General features: G+C 41.5%; 2 protein-coding genes across 2 annotated transcripts; one reads left to right on the top strand and one right to left on the bottom strand.

The window, feature by feature from the left end:
* The first annotated feature begins 3,962 nt into the window (after positions 1-3,962).
* On the top strand, positions 3,963-5,224 carry LOC109898837 (glutamate dehydrogenase, mitochondrial-like). Its single transcript, XM_031835005.1, has 2 exons — positions 3,963-4,128; positions 5,068-5,224. Exons 1-2 carry the CDS (start codon positions 3,963-3,965, stop codon positions 5,193-5,195), a joined length of 294 nt encoding a protein of 97 aa, XP_031690865.1. The 3' UTR covers positions 5,196-5,224.
* Positions 5,225-7,293: 2,069 nt separating this feature from the next.
* On the bottom strand, positions 7,294-10,263 carry LOC109899670 (RNA-binding protein cabeza). The gene is made up of 3 exons (XM_020495100.2): positions 10,112-10,263; positions 8,749-8,976; positions 7,294-7,590 (listed from the first exon to the last, which is right to left on the bottom strand). Exons 1-3 carry the CDS (start codon positions 10,179-10,181, stop codon positions 7,472-7,474), a joined length of 417 nt encoding a protein of 138 aa, XP_020350689.1. The 5' UTR covers positions 10,182-10,263; the 3' UTR covers positions 7,294-7,471.
* Between the last annotated feature and the right edge of the window lie 5,709 nt (positions 10,264-15,972).

Genomic DNA, 15,972 nt, shown 5'->3' with positions numbered 1-15,972 from the left:
TTTATATAATTGTATTCATTGATCCAAACCAGAAACCATGATTCCCCATGGGGTATGCAAAGATTTTTCCATTGAGGTAAATTCTGCGTATTTTGTATATCAATAGCTAGGTTTTGCTTGCGTAATCCCCACTGTAACTATTTCATCCAACATTAGCCTACTCAACAGACTTTTGAAATAAACATTTTTATTTATTTTTCAAATATAATACATAACATTAACATTACACAATGTAGCATAGTGATAATAATAGATTATGATGGTAAAATAATATATTCTTCATAGGCTATAACCAGAGGTCTGTAAGATTGACTGACAATGAGAGGAAGCGAAACAGCTTCAAAGTCTGACTCAGCCGAAGAGACTTTTCCCAAATGACAGCACTTGGTCTGCGGCGCTGTTGTCCTTAGATTTGTCGTCACTCTCACCAGACATCTCTCCTGCAATGTCTCCCAGTGTGTCTGTCAGGTCTGAAGGATAAGCAGAGTTTAGCAGGATTGTAGGATTTATAGATAAAATGACCGGAGGTGGTGAGGCTACAGATGGAGCTCAACATGAATTATTGTCTAAACAGCTGCAAAGCTTAAATCAGACAATATATTTACATTTGAGGCATTTAGTAGAATATATTGTGTTATGCATGAGGCAAATGGTGGTCACACCAGATACTGACTGGTTTTCTGATTCACATCCCTACCTTAAAAAATATATATATTCAGCCACCTTGGCGTTTTTCCTATTTGTTGCATTACAACCTGCAATTTAAATGGATTTTTATTTGGATTTCATGTAATGGACATACACAAAATAGTCCAAAGTGAAATGAAAAAAATTGGTACATGCATATGTATTCACCCCCTTTGCTATGAAGCACCTAAATAAGATCTGGTGCAACCAATTACCTTAGAAGTCACATAATTAGTTAAAGTCCACCTGTGTGCAATATAAGTGTCACATGATCTCAGTATATATTATACACTGCTCAAAAAAATAAAGGGAACACTAAAATAACACATCCTGAAGGAGCTGCAAAGCTCCACAACAGAGAATAGCTGTCCATAGGACCACTTTAAGCCGTACTCTCCATAGAGCTGGACTTTACGGAAGAATGGCCAGAAAAAAGCTATTTCTTTTAGAAAAAATAAGAAAACACGTTTGGTGTTTGCCAAAAGGCATTTGGGAGACTCCCCAAACATATGGAAGAAGGTACTCTGGTCAGATGAGATGAAAATGGAGCTTTTTGGCCATCAAGGAAACGTTATGTATGGTGCAAACCCAACACCTCTCATCACCCCGAGAATAGCATCCCCACAGTGAAGCGTGGTGGTGGCATAATAATATTGTGTGAATGTTTTTCATCGGCAGGGACTGGAAAACTGGTCAGAATTGAAGTAATGATGGATGGTGCTAAAAACAGAGAAATTCTTGAGGGAAACCTGTTTCAGTCTTCCAGAGATTTGAGACTGGGACAGAGGTTCACCTTCCAGCAGGACAAAGACCTTAAGCATACTGCTAAAGCAACACTTGGGTGGTTTAAGGGAAAACATTTAAATGTCTTCTTGGAATGGCCTAATCAAATCCCAGACCTCAATCCAATTGAGAATCTGTGGTATGACTTAAAGATTACTGTACACCATCAGAACCCATCCAACTTGAAGGTGCTGGAGAAGTTTTGCCTTCAAGAATGGACAAAAATCCCAGTGGCTAGATGTGTCAAGCTTATAGAGACATACCCCAAGAGACTTGCAGCTGTAATTGCTGCAAAAGGTGACTCTACAAAGTATTGACTTTGGGGGAGGAGGGAGTGGGGTGAATAGTTATGCACGCTCAAGTTTTCTGTTTTTTAGTGTTATTTCTTGTTTGTTTCACAATTTAAAAATATTTTGCATCTTCAAAGTGGTAGGCATGTTTTGTAAATCAAATGATACAACCCCCACCCAAATCTAGTTTAATTCCAGGTTGTAAGGCAACCAAATAGGAAAAATGCCAAGGGGGTGAATACTTTCACAAGCCACTGTATCTGTGACCAGCATATCTGTATTCCCTGTCATGTGAAATCCATAGATTAGGTCATAGTTAATTTATTTAAATGGACTGATTCTGAGTTAACTCAACAGTAATCCTATTGGTCAACTTCCAATCAGATTACAGAATGTTTTCACAACAGAACCTACTGCTTCACAGAGATGTAAGAAAATGGGGAATGGCAAGAGCAACACGGAGAATGCTGAATTCTTGAGAAGACAAACCCACTTACGTAGAGTTGATAAGAGTCCCTTCAGGGGCTGGCCCGCCCTACACCTGTAGCAGGTTCCATTAGATTATGTTGGTCCTGGAGACGTAGATATTTTTAGAGTCGGTTTCACAGACCAAGATCAACAACAGAAAAATAGCCTGGAAGTAGGCCAGATTCGGACATGTTAAATCTACAATGAAGACTTGGATTTCAGGAACATTGATGAGTTGGATTGCATACCTCTGGGTTCCAGAGTCTGACTCTACTTCTTTGAGTGGAGATGAATCATAGTCCAGGGATATTTTAAGACAATGCATACAATAACAATTATCATACATTTAGTTTAGAAAGCAATTTGGTGCAGATAGATGCTTCATCTGTCTCTGTGTTACTTACTCTTTGACTTCACAGCTCTTGATTGCCTGTACAGTCGTGGACAAAAGTTTTGAGAATGACACAAATATTATTTTTCACAGTCTGCTGCCTCAGGTTAGATGATGGCAATTTGCAAATTCTCCAAAATGTTATGAAGAGTGATCAGATGAATTGCAATTAATTGCAAAGTCCCTCTTTGCCATGCAAATGAATGGAATCCCATCATTGCTTTGCACAAAAAGGGCTTCACAGGCAAGGATATTGCTGCCAGTAAGATTGCACCTAAACCAACCAATTATCGGATCATCAAGAACTTCAAGAAGAGCGGTTCAATTGTTGTGAAGAAGGCTTCAGGGTTCAGGGTGCCCAAGAAAGTCCAGCAAGCGCCAGGACCGTCTCCTAAAGTTGATTCAGCTGCGGGATCGGGGCACCACCAGTACAGAGCTTGCTCAGGAATGGCAGCAGGCAAGTGTAAGTGCATCTGCACGCACAGTGAGGTGAAGACTTTTGGAGGATGGGCTGGTGTCAAGAAGGGCAACAAAGAAGCCACTTCTCTCCAGGAAAAACATCAGGGACAGACTGATATTCTGAAAAAGGTACAGGGATTGGACTTCTTAGGAATGGGGTAGTCATTTTCTCTGACGAATCCCCTTTCCGATTGTTTGGGGCATCCGGAATAAAGCTTGTCCGGAGAAGACAAGTTGAGCGCTACTGGGGTTGCTTCTCAGCCAAGGGAGTGGGCTCACTCACAATTTTGCCTAAGAACACAACCATGAATAAAGAATGTTACCAACACATCCTCTGAGAGCAACTGCTCCCAACCATCCAGGAACAGTTTGGTGACGAACAATGCCTTTTCCGGCATGATGGAGCACCTTGTCATAAGGCGATAACTAAGTGGCTCGGGGAACAAAACATCGATATTTTGGGTCCATGGCCAGGAAACTCCCCAGACCTTAATCCCATTGAGAACTTGTGGTCAATCCTCAAGAGGTGGGTGGACAAACAAAAACTCACAAATTCTGACCAACTACAAGCATTGATTATGCAAGAATGGGCTGCCATCAGTCAGGATGTGGCCCAGAAGTTAATTGACAGCATGCCAGGGCGGATTGCAGAGGTCTTGAAAAAGAAGGGTCAACACTGCAAAAATTAACTCTTTGCATCAACATCATGTAATTGTCAATAAAATCCTTTGACACTTTTGAAATGCTTGTAATTATACTTCAGTATCCCATAGTAACATCTGACAAAAATAACTAAAGACACTGAAGGGGCAGACTTTGTGGAAATTCATATTTGTGTCATTCTCAAAACTTTTGGCCACGACTGTATGTTACATTAAGCTGTAATGTTGGTGTCTGTAAACGTTCACCATCTCTTGTTTATTCAGGACATGTGCCTGAATGCTGGTGGAGTGACTGTCTCCTACTTTGAGTGGCTGAAGAACCTGAACCATGTCAGCTACGGTAGTCTGACCTTCAAGTACGAGAGGGACTCCAACTACCACCTGCTCAGTAAGTCTGACATTTCTCTACCTGTAGCGAAGCACTCGCTTCTACTAAGTTCAGCCTGCTCTCTGTTATGTCACAAAGATGGATGTTGTTGATCTTGTATTATACTAAAGTGTAAATCTTTAATTACTTCCCCGTGTCAACGGGGAGATTTGTTAGAATGGGAATGAGAACTATTAGAAATGTCAAACCCGAGGCTGATTAAACACACTGTTTTTTTGTTTGTTTTTTTACAGCTGTGACTCATGTTGCACATAAAAAATGTATTGGACTGCAGAGTAGGCACGCAGACACACACACGCGCACAGCACACACACACACACACACGCACAGCACACACAGTACAGCCCCTCCTCCGTGCCTGGTGAGCGAGAAAATTATTGTCAGTCACTTTATGTAGGGTTTCCAGGAAGAGGTGGATGCTGACTGTCTGCAGGCCTTGTCTAACACTCACCCTCTTTCTCTCTTCCCGGTCTATCAGCAGCATCAATGAGGCAGTCTGATATTGTGCACATGCATTTTCACACAAAAGCCCCTCAGAACATGTATGTAGATTTGGTTGTCAGTACATTGCAGTGGAGGACTGAGCTGGGGTTAAGCTAGTAGCTGAGTGGGATGGTTTCTGAATATTTCAGAAGCTGAAGCCATTCCCTAGTCTCACGAGAGTGGCAAGACTGGGCAGTGTTGGAGACGTGGAAAAGAGCTCAGATTAGATAAGGCTGTGAATTGCCAAACACGTAACGTTTTTGTAGAAAGAGAACATTTATACCAGATTATTAATGCAGGTGAACTAACTATAAAATGACCTAAAAGTGAAGATTTATGAGCTGTATCCTTCATGATGGTTCAATGAGGATTTAGTCAGATTCATATCCATATTCACTACAACATAATATACATCATCTAGTCATATACATATGAACTGTCTGTGGTCTCCCTCAGTGTCCGTCCAGGAGAGTCTGGAGAGGAAGTTTGGGAAGCACGGAGGAGCCATCCCTGTGGTCCCTACCTCTGAGTTCCAGGCCAGGATCGCTGTGAGTACAACCCTCCCCACACTGGCCTTTCTATGATCGTGGATTACTCTCCCTTCAATCAAACAATACCCCTAATATTTGATTAAGATATGATATACACTATATATACAAAAGTATGTGGACACCCGTTCAAATTGGTGGATTTGGCTATTTCGGTCACACTCGTTGATGGCAGGTGTATAAAGTTGAGCACACAACCATGCAATTTCCATAGACAAACATTGGCTGTAGAATGGCCTTACTGGAGAGCTCTGTGACTTTCAACGTGGCACCTTTCCAACAAGTCAGTCAAAATTCTGCCCTGCTAGAGCTGCCCCGGTCAACTGTAAGTGCTGTTATTGTGATGTGGAAACGTCCAGGAGCAACCGGCTCAACCGCAAAGTGGTAAGCCACACAAGCTCACAGAACAGGGCTGCTGAAGTGCGTAGAGCGTAAAAATCGTCTGTCCTTGGTTGCAACACTCTACATGGCCAAAATGTAGCACTACATGACCAAGAGTATATGGACACCTGCTGGTCAAACATCTCATTCCAGAATCATGGCGGTGAGCTCTACATCACTCCAGCCAATGCTTGGCATTGCGCATGGTGCCCTTTGGCTTGTGTGTGGCTGCTCAGCCATGGAAAACCATTTCATGAATTGTGCTGACGTTGCTTCCAGATGCAGTTTGGAACTCTGTATATCACAGTTAAGCTGCATTTCTCCAGAGATGAGTAAGGGTTTAGTTTAGTGGGCTAAATGTGAGCTCTGAGCCCTATTTTCAATGATTTTTCTCTGTTTGGTTCCAGGAAGCCTCAGAGAAGGACATTGTGCACTCAGGACTGGCCTACACCATGGAGAGGTCTGCCAGGGTAAGAGGCCGATTGCTTAAACATGATTATCTGGGCTAAACGGTTCCTCACAGGTCCAGGGACAGGGGTTTTATTCAAAGGAAATGCTGTGTTAATCCAACACAAGGTCCTGAGGCATCCCATTACTCCTGTTCGGGGAAATGAAGTCTTGAAAGTTGAAGTCATGCTTCAATGGTCCAGTGACAAGCTCCATTTCTGTTTTACACATCTCATTACCCAAACAGCACTAAGCTCATATTGCCTTTTCACTGCTATCTTGCCACCATTTTTTTTGTTCCCCATTCAAGCTCATAAAATAAATCACTCTCGAACATGGTACACACACACACACACACACACACACACACACACACACACACACACACACACACACACACACACACACACACACACACACACACACACACACACACACACACACACACACACACACACACACACACACACACACACACACACACACACACACACACACACACACACACACACACACACACACACCCACATCCACACCCACATCCTATCTCACCGGTTTGCTGTGCGTGCGAGCAGTGGTAACTGGGGCAGCCAGGACTTTGTTAGTCTCTCATCATTGCTAAGGCCCAGCACTGATGCCAGAGAGAGCAGAGATAGGATGAAGATTCAGACCGTTACCCTGCTCCCCTCTACCATTAACACACAATCTGATGACTTTAATGTCACGTCTGACTGAGGATCCATCCTTTGTGGAATTTCAGTATCTGTTATGGATCTACAGACAGATTTGAGTAAGTTAGTCAATATAATAGAATGTAGAGCATATCAGAAACACACTTAAAGCCTTAATTGCACCGGTTTCTTCTGTGGTGAAATGGAGCAAATGTTTACCTAAATGGAGAAAGTTTTCTTACCTACACCAGAATGTTCTTTCTATTTAAAGTCTCCCACTAAGACTTCAGTGTGCTTATAAAGCAGTGCACAACATGTGCTTCTACACTATTCAAGATGATATCATAAAATATATTTGTTACAAATACAGACTTATTATATGTTTGTAAGTAGGTTGGCACAACACTAAAACGCTGAATTCCAGAAGATTGTTCTGTTCACCGTTTCGGTGCCTTTGTTCTAAACCTGAACGCTTTGTCTTGCCTCAGAATTTGACCCATATCAGAATGGTTTCTGTGCTGAAGGCTACTGGAAGGGGAGATGGGAGGGAATATGTGAGAACGGTAAATTCTGCTTATTTTGTATATCAATAGCTAGGTTTTGGTTGCATAATCCCCACTGTACCTAATTCAACAGACTTTTGGAATAAACATTTTTATTTACTTTTCAAATATAATACATAACATTTCACAATGTACTGTAGTGACAGTAACAGATTATGATGGTAAAATAATATATTCTTCATAGGCTATAACCAGAGGTCTGTCAGATTGACTGACAATGAGAGGAAGAGAAACCCTTTCAAAGTCTGACTCAGCCGAAGAGACTTTTCCCAAATGACAGCACTTGGTCTGCGGCGCTGTTGTCCTTAGATTTGTCGTCACTCTCACCAGACATCTCTCCTGCAATGTCTCCCAGTGTGTCTGTCAGGTCTGAAGGATAAGCAGAGGTTAGCAGAATTGTAGAATTTAGAAATAAACATGACCATAGGTTGCAAGGCTACAGATGGAGCTCAACATGAATTCTTGTCTAAACAGCAGCAGCAAAAACAGCTGCAAAGCTTATATCAGACAATATATTTACATTTGAGTCATGTAGTAGAATATCTTATGCAGAGTGATTTAGCTAGGTGACACAACCATATATCACTCTCTCCATCCAATTGGCAACAGATTTTCATGCTGAACATTCTAAAATCTGCATTAAAACAATAGGCCTATGCACATTTTCCCTTCCAGAAATGTATTTCCATCAAATTGACCTGTTGCGGATAAAAGCCTGTGTTTGACAGTGCACATAAAAGGTTGGAGACAGGTTTTCAGCCGTTTTCGACCGTCCTCCCTGACCAATGATATGTATTAAACCTAGATGACCGGCAGGGGGTGCTGTTTGGAAGCCTCATCGCAGCCATTTTGTACTCCTCCATTGTAAAAAAATTAAAGATGCTATACTTTGGAGCTTTTTTGAAAAGACACCTTAATGCAGACTCTTAAATGATATTAGGTGAACTAAACATAAAGATGTTATATAAAAACATTCCATTTTTAGAGAGTACTAATGTTATTGTCCCCACTACAACAAATACATACTTAAATACATGTCATTTTGTCACTTTTTTGAAATACTGTCGAATTCCATTCATTCCTATAGAGGGAGGACTGCTCCTAATGAGAGTTACCAATATGGCGGCTTGTGGCTTCAAAGCCTCTCATTGGTGACAGTAACATAATCAATCCAGGGTTTATACACATAGTTGGTCCTGACATTAGGGAGAAGTTTTTTCAACGATTTGGGTGCCAGGTCAGAGAAGAGTTCTGACAGAGTTTTGTTTAGAAGGGATACAGCTTTTTTCTAGATGGACTTTTCGTGGCCCTAAGATCGGGCTTTTTCTAAATTGACTTTAAGTAGCCTTAAGCAAGTAAGGGGCAGTTCCCCTTGCTTCATGTGGAGAATATACAGGAAATACAACATACTAAGGCACACCTGAATAGGATGCATGAGGTTTGTACTTCATAATACTATGTCATTTGTACATTATTGTACTATGTAATGTAGGGTATTTATTTATTACCAAATGTAAGTTGATTTACCTCTGTTACCTCCTCCGGCTCCACCTGCTCCAGTACTTGACTCTTCTTTCTCATCCTTGCCAGAGAAGAGACTTCCGAAGCCGCCTCCCTCTTTGTCTTTGCCCTTGTCGTCATCCTTTGATCCTCCAAACAATCCTCCAATACCCCCACTGCTGCCCCCGCTGGACTCCTCCTTCTTTGAATCATCCCCTCCAAGCATGCTCTTCACCTTTTCTTTGGCAACTTTAGCTGCAAAACATCACCAAGTGAACTGTTTAGAAATCTGACCAGAAACATATATGATGCATGAAACTAAAATGTGATTATTATTATTATTATTATTATTGTTGTAGTCACCCTTCTACTGACACCCTTCTACTGTATTTTAAAGTTGAATAAACTGTGTGATATTTCAGAGACAGCAACAGTCTACGATATAAAATACATCTGTGGTTTTATTTATTTGGTCGCAGATGCCACATTCACGATGACCTTCTATGGGTGTAGCTTTACATAGTGGACTGGCAGCATTGTCAGGCAACATTACAAGCAAACATTTCTTAGGCCTACATGTTGTTGACATCTCGGTAATTACACTGTAATGCAGCTAGTTTCAAGGATATGCACATTTAACAAACAGGACATGCATATTTGAACATAATTGTGGCCTAGCTTCCAGTACATTTCTAAAAGACAAATGCCATGTATTGCATTTTGTATGCTTCCCCGTCATGAGCTGTCCATATATTACATGGTTAATAAGCACAAGTTGATGCTGATACCGAGGTTCCAGTTGCCAGTCAAATCCAGAAGGATTCATCTCACTTTCTCTGTAACATCTAATTAGAGTAAATGAGAAACTGTGAAAACAGAGGATCAGATTGATTCAAAGCGTGCTGACATGCTTACAAAGAGTTTAGAGGAGAGATGGTCGGATCATTATTTACTGCAGCTGAAAGAGGAATGTCATTGAGCTGAGTTTACACGCTGATCTGAGCGCAGAGGCCAAGGCAATGGAAAAAATGACAAAAACAAGTCAGGTCTGTCCAAGCCTAGCAACCGCCCTTAAATGCCAAGGTTTGTATGACAGAGGCCCAACTTATACCAAAGGATGCTGAGTTTTAAAAGTAAACGTCAGTTTGTGTGTGTTTATGTGTAAAAGTGTATATTTAGAGGAAAGTGAAATGAATCTATGTTTAATCATTTCCAGCTGCTACCAGCCTCACTCCAGCCTATGCAAAGTAGGACAGTGGAACGCTCCACAGAAATGAATCACGCAGAACAAAAGTCAAACAAACAAGTTCCAGCTGTGCGTCACTCTCTTCTCCTCACTCAACCCCATCTCCTCCCCCCTTTCCCGCATCTCCCCCCCCCCAATGCTCACCTGCCGTATCCACTGCCTGGTCCACATATTTGTCAGCCGAGTCACCCAAAATGCCTGAGAGGAAAGACATGTCTCTGAAGAGTAGTCAGCGTCTCTAGAGCAGTGTGTATGAGCCTGAGAGAGTATGTCGGAGTAGTATGTGGGGGCGGAGGAGGGCATGGAGTCTTATAGAGGTTGGCACTCTCAGTCCCTAAGCCTACGCCTCTCATAGCTCTACCGATTGGCCAGAGAGTTCAGGATATGGCAAGAGGGTGTAACTCAGGGCGGTAGGAAGGGGAAGGGAGGGGGGCTGGCTTGCTTTTGAGAGTGAATTCCATGACTGCTTGCCTTTCCCCCCGAATAAAAGCTTCTTTGTAGGGCTCGGTAGCTACAACGCAGTACAGGAGTGAGTAGCCTGTGAATGTGTGTGTTGGGGAGGCTGGCTCTTGGAAACTGTGAAAGGAAAGATTGGCACGCTGCCCTGTCTCCACCCTCAGTAGGAATGCTTGAAATGACCATAATGATACTCTCTGTCACAGACGAAGAGATGAAAGGGGCCTAAATGCAGTAGCCAAAATACAAGTCTGCCCATTGGAGCAGAGCTCTGTTTTGAGTCTGTCTTCAAAGTGCGCCATGAAGAGTGGTGGGAAAAACAAGAAACTGTCCATCTGCCATCATTCGTGTGATTGGTTCAACATTCCACTAGCTCATGAGTGACAGAAAAATACTGCATCCACGAGACCTATGCTCGCAATGAACAATGTAACAAAGTAAGAAATCAATCGGCCATAAGACTACTTACCTCTCATCAATATTTGATGATGCATTGTTGTGGATTCTATTTCTGTGGTTGTGCCATATGACTCATCAATTTGCAATGTACTAATATCTGAGTTTGCATGGGATCTGAGGTGGGATGGTGCATTCACAATTTCCTTTATTTTTTATTTTTTATGTCAGACATGCTTATCCTGACTTTATCTATAATTGTATAAGAGTGCCTTCTTTTTGAGTAGATGTAGACCTACACTGTACACATAATATAAGACAGTTAGACAGGAAGGAGGATTCGACGCCAGTGGGAGCAGAAAATATTTTGGGTATCTCAGATTGTTCTGGCAATTCTCACATATGATAGTAAATTGTAAATACGGAGTATGTCTAGATAATGAAACAACATTTCCACATTCATTTATTCAACATTACAAATATGAATATCTCTAAACTACCCTTCTTGACTATTTTTAGATATTTCCTAGTTCCGACTAGCACATTAATGCAACATAAGTCTCAAAAGCCAGACCCTAGACAACACAGTGACTAAAGTTTGGTTTCAATGATAGACCCTCTTGGCATAAAGGAGCTATGTCGCTGCCTACATCGATAAGGGAAAATGAATCATCACGAGGTATGTCTGCCAAATCACGAGGCAGACATGCCAGAACATTGCGATTCAAAACACAGGCAAAACCTTTGCAGTGGTTTTAGTTAAGGAAGTTGATGCAAACTAGCCATTTGCCAAATGCACTCCTTAAAAATAACCTCCATGATCTGCATCTTGCTAGCTACTACACTGAACAAAAATATAAATGCAACATGCAACAATTTCAATCATTTTACTGAGTTACCGATCATAAGGAAATCAGTCAATTGAAATAAATTCATTAGGCGCTAATCTATGGATTTCACGACTGAGAAAACAGATATGCATCTGTTGGTCACAGATTTTTTTTTAAAAGCTAGGGGTGTGAATCAGAAAACCAGTCAGGATCTGGTGTGACCACCATCTCCTTCGCATAGAGTTAATCAGGCTGTTGATTGTGGCCTGTTGTCCCACTCCCGTTCTAAGGATGCGCAAAGATGCTGGATATTGGTGGGAACTGGAAGACACTGTCATACACATCGATCCAGAGCATCCCAAACATGCTCAATGGGTGACTAGTCTGGAGAGTAGGCCATGGAAGAACTGAGCCATTTTCAGCTTCTAGGAATTCTGTACAGATCATTACGACATGGGACAGTGTATTATCATGCTGAAATATGAGGTGACGGCGGGGCAGATGAATGGCACGACAATGGGCCTCCGGATCTCGTCACGGTATCTCTGTGCATTCAAATTGCCATCAATAAAATGCAATTGTGTTTGTTGTCCGTAGCTTAGGCCTGGCCATACCCTAACCCCAGCGCCACCACGGGGTACTCTGCTCACAATGTTGACATCAGCAAACGTCTCGCTCAAACGAAGCCATACACGCTTTCTACCGTCTGCCCTGTACTGTTGAAGCTGGGATTCATGTGAGAAGAGCTAACTTCTCCACGACGACGAACACGCAGATGAGCTTCCCTGAGACAGTTTCTGCAGAAATTGTTGTGCAAGCCTACAGTTTCATCAGCTTTATGGGTGGTGGTCTCAGACGATCCTGCAGGTGAAGAAGCCGGATGTGGAGGTCCTGTGCTGACATGGTTACACGTGGTCTGCGGTTGTGAGGCCGGTTGGACATACTGCCAAATTCTCTAAAATGACGTTGGAGTCGGCTTATGGTAGAGAAATGAACATAGTATAGAACAAGCTCACAATTCACCGCTTTATTGGCAACGTTTCAATCCGAAACAAGAAATGAACATACCCTTTTCTGGCAACAACTTTGGTGGACATTCCTGCAGTCAAATTAAATCTAAATCAAATCAAAATGTATTTGTCAGATGCATGAAATAGAACAAATGCAGACCTTACCGTGAAATGCTAACTTACAAGCCTTTAACCAACAGTGCAGTTCAAGAATAGTGAAGATATTTACCAAATAAACTAAAGTAAAAAATAATAACAATGACCAGGCTATATACAGGGGGTACCGGAACCGAGTCAGTGTGTGGTGGTACAGGTTAGTCAAGGTAATGTGTACATGTAGGTAGGGGTGAAGTGACTATGCATAGACAATAAACAGCGAGTAGCAGCAGTGTATAAAACAAATGGAGGAGGGGTGTCAATGTAAATAGTCTGGTGGCCATTTGATTAATTGTTCAGCAGTCTTATGGGTTGATGTTAGAAACTGTTAAGGAGCCTTTTGTTCCTAGACCTGGCGCTCTGGTATCGCTTGCCGTGTGGTAGCAGAGAAAACAGTCTATGACTTGGGTGACTTGAGTCTCTGACAATTTTATGGGCTTTCCTCTGACACCGCCTATTATATAGGTCCTGGATGGCAGGAAGCTTGGCCCCAGTAATGTGCTGGGCCGCACGCATTACCCTCTGTAGCACCTTACGGTCAGATGCCGAGCAGTTGCCATACCAGGCGGTGACGCAACCGGTTAGGATGCTCTCGATGTTGCAGTTGTAGAAATGTTTGAGGCTCTTGGGACCCATGCCACAACTTTTCATTCTTCTGTGGGGGAAAGGTTTTGTCGTGCCATCTTCACGACTGTCTTGGTGTGTTTGGATCATGATAGTTTGTTGGTGATGTGGACAACAAGGAAGTGGAAACTCTCGACCCGCTCCGCTACAGCCTTGTCGATGTTAATGGGGGCCTGTTTGGCCCGCCTTTTCCTGTAGTCCACGATCAGGTCCTTTGTATTGCATACCAATTGCACGCTCCCTCAAAACATGAGACATCTGTGGCATTGTGTTGTGTCATTTATTGTCCCCAGCACAAGGTGCACCTGTGTAATGATTATGCTGTTTAATCAGCCTATTGATATGCCATACCTGTCAGGTGGATTGATTATCTTCGCAAAGGAGAAATGCAAATTCAGAGGGATTTGGCGCCAACATTTCAGAGAAATAAGCTTTTGTGCGTACCGAATGGAACATTTCTGGGATATTTTATTTCATCTCATGAAACATGGGATTTTTGTTCAGTGTTTTTTGTATTTTATTCAAGAGGGGAAAGTAGTAACATAGACAGTGACGTAGTTTCTCTATGCCAAAAGAGACCATCATTGAAACCAGTTCCTAGTCCCTGTGTTGCCTAGGGTTGAGTTTTTGAGAATATTTACCAGTCACTGTGTTGGTGGTGCTCATAATATGTGATGGATATTGTTCCAAACAATATAAATGAACAAAATGAAAGTAGTTTTGAGAAATTCATATTTTTTATGTTGAATACATTTAGGTGAAAAATTGTTTTTCAGAATCAAGACATACTTTATATTTTAGAGCAGGAGTTTAATGACACCAAGATGTTGACTGTTTCATGTACGGTTCACAGATCAAAGGGTCTTATAGGAAGCGTGTATGGGCCTAAAATGGCCACTTTCATCATGCTTTTCTCAAAAATGGTTTGTGATACAAATGTAAAAAGGATTTCAAACATCCTTCTCCCAATGAAATTTATATGTGAGAATTGCCAGAACAATCTGAGGTAGCAAAAATATTTTCCGCTCCTGCTAGTGTGGAATCGACCCCATTAGGCTCATGTTATTGTTTGGTGATGTAGGACGGCTGTGTATCTATTTGGCCCTGATGAATATTTGATAGTAGGGAGCAGATGGACCTGGGCACAGGGAGAATGAATAGGAGGGTGAGTGCTGTGTTGTACATTAGGTCCTGAATGTGTCATCTCAACTGCTGTTGTGCTCTCATCATGCCGGAGGTTCAGATTGGCGGTGTCGGTATCATCAGATGCACCGCCTGGTAACCTATCCTTAGTGCAGTGGTGCTAAGTAATACCTTAAAGTACTACTTCAGTGTTTTTTGGGGGTATTTGTACTTTACTTTACTATTTATATTTTTGACTACTTTTACTTTTACTAAACTACATTCCTAAAGAAAATATTATACTTTTTACTCCATAGGTTTTCCCTGACAACCCAAAATGGTCAAATTCACACACTTATCAAGAGAACACGTGGTCATCCCTACTGCCCATGTTCTGGCGGAATCACTAAACACAAATGCATCTTTTGTAAATAATGTCTGAGTGTTGGGAGTGTGTACGATGTTTATATCGTAACACTAGATATTTTAACATTAAAGTTAAGAAACTGCTTGTCTCAACCTTGATTCAGTGTCATTTTGATTATGCCTGCTCTGCTTGGTATAGAGGGCTATCGAAAAAGCAGAAAAGGATCATGCAGGTTATGCAAAATAATGTTAGCAGGAATATGCTGAATGTCCCCCCTAGGACCCACATAGGGGTACAGGAGTTCCGGGAGGTGGGCTTGTTGCCTTTGGAGTCCAGAGTGGAGTGGACCAACTTAAACTTAATCATATGTTTGACAACTTAAATGATCATGCCCTAGGTTACATGAAAAACCACATTGATATGGTCTATAACCAACACAGTCACAATACCAGAGCTAGTGTTATGTCTCGTAAAATCCCAAGAGTAAACATTGAGTTTTTCCATACAGGCATTTGTCTATGGAATAGACTTCCCTTGGAGATCAAGCAAATAAAATAGCTTTAAAAAGCAGGCAAAGTTATTAATTTGGATAAGGTTGTCTAAGGGAAACCACTCCTCTGCCCCTTGTGCCCCCTACTGCTGGTCAGGTGTATTTATTTAAAGGATCGGTTTGATGTGAAATGAATATGGTTGATTTTTAAGGTTAGGGAGAAGTGCAGTGAATAGTGTCACTTTTTAGGATGTCAATATAAATACATGTATTTATGGTTGTTTGTCATTTTGTCTTGTCTTTTAATCATTATGTGTTGTTGTTTTTATCAGTTTAGAAATAAGCGTTTTAATTAATACCTTCAAGTGATATCCTCTGGGTCCACATTGTCAATTTGGTTGTATATGTCTGTTGCCAAAAATATGTTCAATTGAATTTAAAACAAAAAATATAATATAAGACATTTCAAATTATTTATACTTTTACTTTTGATACTTAAGTATATTTTAGCAATTACAGTTACTTTTGATACTTAAGTATATTTAAAAACAAAT

Source organism: Oncorhynchus kisutch, linkage group LG11 (genome assembly GCF_002021735.2).
Source record: "Oncorhynchus kisutch isolate 150728-3 linkage group LG11, Okis_V2, whole genome shotgun sequence".
Classification (NCBI taxonomy): domain Eukaryota; kingdom Metazoa; phylum Chordata; class Actinopteri; order Salmoniformes; family Salmonidae; genus Oncorhynchus; species Oncorhynchus kisutch.
This window is presented reverse-complemented; position numbering and strand designations above follow the sequence as displayed.